We start from the raw sequence: 9,168 nt of genomic DNA, 5'->3' as shown, positions 1-9,168 counted from the left end.
GGACACAGTCGGGTCTTTCTCGGGCGGCCTCTGACCGATGTCAGCGGAGGGCGAGGAACCCAGGGTGGCCGAGAGAATAGCACTGAGGGAACTGGAGCCGCCTCGCCCCGCGGGGGACGCAGAGCAGACACACCGGGAGGGAGACAGTGGGATCAGATGCTCTAGAGCACCATGGACGCCCTGGTGGCGGGTACAGTGACGGGTCTGTACCCCGTGGTACAGACAAGGGCCAAACAAGACCATTTAGGAAAAAGTCTGTGAAGGACGCCAAACATAAAGAGCAGGGGTCGAGGGAAGCCAGGCAGGGGAGTGTTCCGGGAGCTGAGGCAGAAAGGGTAACCTGGACAACACAGTAGCCAGGGTAACCCAGGACTTGGGAAGATGAGTAAATACAGATTAAAATGTGGTTTGGGGGACCAGCAGTTGGTATAGTGGCTATGTCGCTGGACTCCCATGTAGTCGACTGGAGTTCGAGTCCCAGACCTGGTGGCTTAAACTCACCCCCGGCGGGGGGTGGGGTGGTGGTGGTCCGTACCCAAGATCACCAGAGGAGAATGGAGGAGAAGGGATTGCTGCGTGGCCATCCCCCCTGAGGGGTGATTTCTTACTTTCTGTCTCTCTGTCCCTCTGTCTCTTTATGGTGAGCAAACACGCCCTATAGCAAAAACCTCTCCACTCCCTCACAAAAAAATGTGGTCTGCGAACCAGAGAAATGCTGAGAAAAGCAGGTGACTGTGGGTGAGAAAAGGAACTGAACCCAGGCCAGTAGGTGGTGCAAAACTTAAGGTAGCTGGGTTCCACACAGCAGAAGGCATGGTTCAAATCCCTGAACCACAGCTTGAAAATCACACCTGGCACATGCGTGCCCAAAATCCCAAGAGGAGAATGGAGCAGAAGGGATTGTGGCGTGGCCATCCCCCATGAGGGAATATTTCTGTGTGTGTGTGTGTGTGTGTGTCTGGCAACAGTGCACTTACTATAGCCAACTAAAAAACAAAAACAAAACAAAACAAACAAAAAAACCCGAACTGGACCCCTGAGCTGAGCTGTGAGGGGTGGATGGAGGTGAGTGTGGAGCACAAGCTCCTGGGGCTGAGATGGCATGTTGTCTGTCTTGCATTCCTCATTGCTAGTACAGAGTTTTTACACTGAACTCTCCTATTCTCCCAAAAAGTCTAAGTGAAAAGAGAAGAGAGGCGAGGTGTGTGCAGAGTCTTGAGGACTTTGCAGGGATGGGAGAGAAGAGCCCTGGCTTCTTCCTATCGACTTGTAGAGAGGGGAGTGGGTGCATCAACCTGAGGAGGCCAGAGGGGATCCCGCGAAGGATGGAGGGACAAGTTTTCAATAAAAGCGAAGAACGTGATCACAGAGAAGGAAAGGATGAAGGGAATGGGAAGGGAGAGGCTGTGAAAGGTCACACCTTTGATCCTTCTTTGACTGGGGAAAGTGGAAGGCAAGATCATCTGCTAAGAACAAGATGGTAGAGGGACCAACAGTTAGCGTAATGGCTATATCACTGGACTCCCATGTAGCCGACTGCGGTTCGAGTCCCAGACCCAGTGGCTTAAACTCACACAGGGCGCGTGTGCGTGCATGCCCAAGATCCCGAGAGGAGAATGGAGGAGAAGGGATTGCAGCGTGGTCATCTCCCCTGGGGGGTGATTTCTCACTTTCTGTCTCTCAGTCTCTCTCTTTCTGGTAAGCGCATGTGCCCTACAGCAAAAAAACCTCTCCAAAAGAAGAAGAAGGAAAAAAGAACCAGATGGTAGAGAAATCAGGGAGGAATTGGGGATGTGGCATGGGTTTAAAAAAGGTGCTGCAGTAATTAGAAATATTCAAAGGAAAGCAATACAATTCACAGAAATTGGGTTGTCAGAAAAGTCATGACACATTTTATACCTTATAATCACATCATGACTTTTCTTATGACTCAATAGTTAGTAGGGCTTTGTAAAGACACAGATATTCTACGTGGCATTCTTTTCTCCTTAATTTTTTTCTTAATTTTTATATTCTTCTGCATAAAGGTGACAGACAGAGAGCAGAGATAGTCTCCTCCAACAGGGTCTGCATACCATGATAGCCCTGTAGTCTCAGCCAGCCCTGGTCAAGGGTAAGCACATATACCCCCAGTATGTTCATGGAAGCCCTGGGATGCAAACCCAGACCCATATCCATGTGAGCCTGATTGCATTACCACTGAGCCACTTCCTGACCCCATAGCATTATTTTCATTATTAACAGCTGCCAGATTCTGAAGAACCCCTGGATACCAGCCTGAGGTATTGAGGTTTATCTCTAGGCCAGCAGGTTCCAATCTAACTCCATTCACAAGACTCGTGGAGGGGACCAGCGGTTACCTTAATGGCTATGTCGCTGGACTCCCACGTAGTCGACCGCGGTTCGCGTCCCAGACCCGGTGGCTTAAAACTCACGCCGGGCGCGTGTGAGTGCGTGCCCAAGATCCCGAGAGGAGAATGGAGGAGAAGGGATTGCGGCGTGACCATCCCCCCTGGGGGGTGATTTCTCGCTTTCTGTCTCTATGTCTGTCTGTCTGTCTGGCAAGCACACACGCTCTATAGCGAAAACCTCTCAAAAAAAAAAAAAAAGACTCTCATGAAGATCTTTTTTAAAACACAAATTTCCTCAGAATCACTGCCGAAGGATTCAGATTCTTTGGGTGGTGAGGTGTAGATCCCTATGTAGCCAGGTAAGTACTGCCAGGGACTGAAGATTGTTTTTCAATGGAAATGACCAGATTGGGGCTGTGTTTTCAAAAGAGTGTGAAGTGGGCTAGGGAGAGAAGGGACAGTAGTTAGGAAGATTGGGTACGAAACTGTTATTGTCTAGGAAAATAGGAATGACAGTATGAATTAAAATAGAGAAGGACACACAGAGGAAGCCCTGGAGAGGAGCACGTGTGTAAGGAAAGGAGTCATAGTGATTTTAACGTGGATGCCCAACTACATCTAGAGTTAGATAAATGTTCTGTGGATTAGACGAGGCAGCTAGAATAAGCAAGAACTTTGCCTTCGTGTAATGTACGTCTGAGCTGGGTCAGAAATGAGACCTTTCAGTATCTAGCCTTAGCTCCAGTGCCCCCATAAGTCTGTTGTGTATGCCAGACCACCAGCCTCTAGTCGAAGAATATTGAGCAAAGTGCTTATCATGAAATGTTCTGGGACCTTAAAATACTGGGTCATCAGAAAAGTCATGACATATTTTTGCATAGAAAAAAATGTGTCATGGCTTTTCCAAAGAAGTAATAGACGCCCAAGTATACCCCAGATTTTCATGGTGCCCAGGAGCCCTGTGGGAAATAATGCAATCCACAAATGGAATTCAGACGTGGGCTGAACAGTCTGGTGGACTTTGAGTTTATAAAGGTGGTTGAAGCAGAATGAAATACACCAGATGCCTGTAGAACAAAATCACCTTGAATGAAAAAAACCAACAATTTGGATAAGTCTGGACACTAGTCAGAAATATCATAGGGAGGGCAGGCCCTGTAGCACAGTCTGCATTTGATGGCTGGATCTCACATGGTTGATCACGGTTCTAATCCTGAAAGATATGCTAGGTATGTACAGGTGTGTGTCCAGATTCCTGATGGGATGGAAAAATGGGGGAAAAAAGATTGAAGTGTGACCATACCCGTTTTGAAATGATGCTCTATCTGTGTGTGTGTGTCTCCGAAGAATGCACATGTCTTTTGGTAATAAAATTAATTAATTAAATTTAAGATGTTATAGCCAGTGAAGCATGTGAATATAGTACAAGCGATACTTTTACCTCACCCACTCTTACATCAGGGTACTTGTGTTTCCTAGGAATAAGAAAAGAAAGAACTAAAGTACTAAGGACCTAGACACTCTGAGATCCCTCAGAATGTGCTATTCTCTCGGGGGCAGTTGGGTCTTTCTGCCCTCTGAAGAGAAGGGCACTGGTATGTGAAAGAAGAAGTCCCGGGCAGTAGCAGAGAAATTGACCTGTGAGTAGCAGGAGGGCACGACACATAGAGAAATGCAGAGGTCCAGGTAACATCTGACTATTTGTAAGATCTCTCTAAGGATCTGAAAGTTGTTTGCACAGGAGGAACTTGGGAAAAGACAAGATTTCTTTTCTTTCTCTCTTTCAATGCCAGGGAGCATATGCACTCTCCAAACAGAGAGGGAGGAAGCACCTCCCAATGAGCTATGGCCACACCACAATCCCTTCTTCTTTCTCCACCCTGTTGGGACGTTAGGCATGGATGCACATGTGCCCAGTGTGTGTCTCAAGTGACTAGGCTGGGATTCAAACCACAGTCAGCCAGGGGATCTGGCTCCCTTAGCCACCAGACTACAAGTCCAGCCCCCCAAAATGAGTGGTATTTCTACTAATCAAGCCTATGGGGGCTCAATATATTGGGTTTGGGGTATTACAGTAACTAGGATGATTTGGGAGGCTTTTTGTTTTTGTTTTAGGGAAGACCAAAAATAAAAAATACAGATAATTTGAAGTATAAGTCATGTCAAACTTGCTTCATTTCATTTATATTTTGTATGAGATGAAGTTAATATATTCATAGACCAAGAGAATGCTGCTGTCTTTATATCTTAATTTCAAGAAATTATTTCAGTATATTTTAATCCTTAGTTTCACAGCTGATTAAATAATTTTTGTCCAAAGGTTTTTAAATGGGTTTTGTGAAATTACTTACAGTTAAAATTTCTCCTGTTTTATGAAGTGCTGCTGCCTTTGTCTCTTCTATTCTTCTCAATAATTCAAGATCATGCATATTCTATTTGAAGGTCTAGTTCTATTTTTTCCAGCCTGTGCACTAGCCTAATTACATCACTTGTATGTTTTTTAAGAATCATTTATTTACATTTTATTATTATTTTTTTTAATTTGACCAGAGAGAAACAGAAACAGAAAGGGAAGGAAAATGAGAAAGCAAGCTGTCAGGTCCAGGACTCAAACTGCAGTCAGCCATGTGGGAGCCCAGTACCTTAACCATCATGCCACCTGCCGGCCCCTCATTTGTATTTTAAACATATAGAAATCAATTCTATAATGAATAAATCTAAGAAATAATCATCTCAAATGCCATTTTTCCCCCTACCCCCTGCTCCTAGTTCAGCCAAAAGTGAACGTCTCCCCCTCCAAGAAGGGGCCCCTGCAGCACCACAACACACTCATCTGCCACGTGACAGATTTCTACCCGGGTGACATTCAAGTCCGGTGGTTCCTGAATGGAAAGGAAGAAACAGATGGGGTCGTGTCCACCAACCTGATCCGTAATGGAGACTGGACCTACCAGATCCTGGTGATGCTGGAAATGATCCCCCAGCAGGGAGACGTCTACACCTGCCACGTGGAGCACCCCAGCCTGGACAGGCCTGTCACCGTGGAGTGGAGTGAGTTACCCCCTGACGGCCCAGCTAGACCCCGCTTTCTGAAGAACAGGGGACTCTCTGGCTCTGAGGTCCACTCATCTTTTCTATATGTCTGTATGCTGGGACACATCGACCCCCATCTCTTTCTTGTACAAAACCCTGAGTGTCACCTGAGCTGGGGTTGATGGACACTCGCCTGTCCCTAGCCTGGGAGGTCCTGAGGTTTGTATTTCCCTTCTCTTGTCAGAGAACCCGGGCAGTCAGACACCCTCCTGAATTCCCTCACACATGGGAAGTCCTCTGTATTTTTAGACTTTTCGTCTGTTTAGAGTTATTCCAAGAGACAGCTGCCAGAATCAGTGTTTGTCCCCTTGCCAAGGAGACCCTAATCTCCAGAATTGGGTCTTTCTAAACATCCTTTTATCCACGGTGAAGGTGCGACCCCTCCCTCTCCTCATGCCAGTAATCTATATTGAGTCCAGGATCTCAGTCAGGACCTCAGGGGTACCACTGGTGGGGTGAGGCTGACTGGGGTCTGTTCTTCCCAGAGGCACAGTTTGATTCTGCTCGGAGCAAGACACTGACTGGAGTCGGGGGCTTCATGCTGGGGCTCATCATGTTTGGGGTGGGCATCTTCATGCACGTGAGGAGCAGGAAAGGTAAGAAAGCCTGCAAGGTGCCCAGATCCGCCTTTCCCCGACTGACTCACCCGTCTTCCATGATCAGCTACTGAAACAGAAAAGCAATGCCAAAGAGGGCCAGCTCTGTGGCCTGCTGGTTAAGGGAGACAGATTCCCACATGACAAACCACAGTTTGAATCCTAGCCCTAGTGGCTTGAAAAACACTCAGGTGCATGTGCATGCATGCCCACACCAACAGGATGGAGAAATGGAGAAGGGATTGCAATGTGACTGTGTCCCATTGAGAAGTGCTCTCTCCCTTTTTCTCTCTCCTTTTCTGTCTGTCTTGCAAGCTCACATGGCCTCTGGCAATTTTTACTTTTTAATTTAAAAAAAAAGAGAGAGAAAAGAAAAGCAATGTGAAAGAACTCTGGAGGCTACTGACCTCAGATTGCGGGGGAGCAAAGATGGCCTGTAGGGAGATTCTGGGACCTTAACACAGCCTGGGGATCCTGGGACCTTAACACGGCCGGATGCATGAGCTCTCCAGGTGCTCAGATGCATGTGGGGGCTCCATTTGGTGATGGAGAATAGAAGATGGGATGGGAAAGGTTCTCTATTGGGCCAGCAGGTGGCATGGCATGGTGGTTAAGGCTTTGAACTCCCACATGGACAAATGTGGTTTGAGTCCCAGACCTGATGGCTTGAAAATTATGACAGCTTGTGAACATGCATGTCCAAAATCCCAAGAGGAGAATGGGAGAGACGGGACTTCAGTGTGGCCATCCTCTTGGGGTCGGGGGGGGGTGATTTCTCATTTTCCCTCTCACGTCTCTCTCTCTAGCAAGTGCACACACCCTATGACAAAAACCTTAAAAGGAAATAAAAAATTGTCTTAAATAAAAAGTTGGTTTTTGTGGCTGAATAAATTCCCTATCCTCCTTTCATTTCAGCTCAACGAGGATCTCGATAAACAGGTACCATTCTTGCATTGTTTTTCTTGAGAGGATGGGTAGCAGAAGGATGTAAGTGTTTTCTTTTTATTATGACTCTAGCACCAATTGCGAAGAGTCTCAGGCCTGCACTTCTCTCCAACCTCAGCCCTTGTGTGAGTGGGAGAAGGGATGGCCTTTCATTCTTTTGATGAAGAAAGTTTTTTTTATCAAGCTAAGACATAGTCTCTCACCATCATTTCAGTACCTACAATAACTTTCCTTTTACCTTCACAGTTTCTGATCTAACTGGAAAGCCTGCGTGTGCCTTGGAACAAATATTTTCCATGTTTCCTCAGTCCCAGGGGCTGGTTCAGGTTGGACTCAGCTTCCCAAGAAGACGTTGCTGCCATGTAATTGCTCTGAAACCAGATTCTATAAGCCTGTGTTTTGATTCAATGTATTGTTTCTCCAATGAGGCCCCAACCATGTTCCCTTTTCCTTGCTCCATAAACAATAAAAATCCAACCTTATTGTTTGTTTTCTTTTGAGAATGTACCAAGTAATCACTGCTATTGCTTCTGTTGAGGGTTGTGATAAACAATAAGTTAATAAATATATTATTTACACAGAGGCAAGAAGAAAAACATAAAATGGGGACATCCCAGCTATGGCATAAGGTGGAAGATTGGATGTGGCTCTTCTGAATTTACTGTACTTCCTTAGGCTGCCCCATAGTCATTTTTGGTGTCTTCATCCACTTAGGCTTGGGGCCATTATTCTTAGTTATTCACAAAGCACTATTCGACATATAACTTAAGAGCATAGTTTTACCATTAGCACTAAGAAATTAAATGAGTAAGTGAAGAATTAATATTATAAATATACTCTAATAAACTTTAAAGATTTTCTTTAAATACCATCATAAATACAGTATTCCTTAACCAAAGTCAGCTTAGCCTCTTGAATTCATCAAGTAGGAGATATAGACTTATCCTCTGTCACTGTATTCATCAGCCAACTTAAACTCTGTTCTTAATAATTCATACAGTGGGAAATGTATCCCATTATAAAAAGACCAAAGTGGCTCAACAGGTGGTGTAATGGTTAAGATGGCTGGATGCCACATGGCCCACTCCACAGTTCAAGTCAGATACATGTGCTTGAGTACCCTAAATCCTGAGAGGAGATGAAGGAGAAGGAACTACAGTGTGAAAATTTCTCCAGGGGAGTCTCTCTCTCTCTCTCTCTCTCTCTCTGCACTGAGCACATGCACCCTATAGCAAAAATATTTTTAAAATAAAATAAAACAGGAAGAGGACCAGCAGATGGTTGTTAAGACACTGGATCCCACAGGGTCAACTCCATGGTCCAAGTCCCTGACGTGAAGGCTTGAGGAACTTGCAGGGCACATATTGCAAGGTCCAAGAGGAAAAGGGAGGAAAAGGGATTGCAAGCGTGGCCCTCCCCTTGGTGTGTGTATTGGGTAATTTCTCACTTTCCCTCTCTGTCTCTCTCTCTGTCTCTGGCAAGTACATACACCCAATAATAAAAACCTTTAAAAAAAAAAAAAAAGAGAGAGAGAGAAACAGCAATCAAGGAAGCACTCTTTTTTAAACACAAGTTTCTTTTCTTTTTTAAATGACAGAAACCAGGGATAGATATAGATAGACAAGTTTGTATAGGGTTTGGAGGGTTTATTTCTTTTTCCTTTCTGTTTTTGTTTTTCGACATGATCTTACTATGTTGTCATCCCCTGCTCCACTCCCCAGCTAGGCAGGATTATAAGCACACACCACTGCACCTGGCCTGTTTAGGTTCGTCCAGGAACAAAACCTGGGTCTCCCATGCAGCCTCAGGCTTTCATGGTAGTGCCTTACCACTTGCACCACCGCAGCTGGGCCAGGTGTTGTTTTGTGTGTGTGTGTGTGTGTGTTTTTAATCCAAAATGATTATAGGTTTAAAATTTCTTATTGCTAGCCTTATTTTTTTTTTCTTACAGAGGGTGCATGAACTCACAAGAGAGACAGAGGACACCCCCAGTGGGGCATGCTCTTCCCACAGTCCTTTTTTCCTCCACTTCTCCTTCCCATCAGGATTTTAGGCATGCACACAGGCATAGCTGGCATGTTTCTTAAGCCACCAGGGCCTGCCCCAATTTGAACCATAGTCAGCCATGTGGAATTCAGCTTCCACTGTGCACACGTATCTGATGTGTTTTTCAATCCATGGAG

General features: G+C 45.5%; 1 protein-coding gene across 1 annotated transcript; it reads left to right on the top strand.

Moving 5' to 3' along the window:
- Positions 1-5,065: 5,065 nt before the first annotated feature.
- LOC102486572 (HLA class II histocompatibility antigen, DP beta 1 chain) lies at positions 5,066-7,467 on the top strand (the record flags this gene model as incomplete). Its single annotated transcript, XM_027766718.1, has 4 exons — positions 5,066-5,402; positions 5,930-6,040; positions 6,956-6,979; positions 7,232-7,467. Coding segments are annotated over 3 exons (468 nt in total), but the record flags the coding sequence as incomplete, so codon positions are not given.
- Between the last annotated feature and the right edge of the window lie 1,701 nt (positions 7,468-9,168).

Source organism: Tupaia chinensis, unplaced genomic scaffold (genome assembly GCF_000334495.1).
Source record: "Tupaia chinensis unplaced genomic scaffold, TupChi_1.0 Scaffold143645_1, whole genome shotgun sequence".
NCBI classification, from domain to species: Eukaryota; Metazoa; Chordata; class Mammalia; order Scandentia; family Tupaiidae; genus Tupaia; species Tupaia belangeri.
The sequence above is the reverse complement of the archived record's forward strand: the minus strand, read 5'-3'. Positions and strand labels throughout refer to the sequence as shown.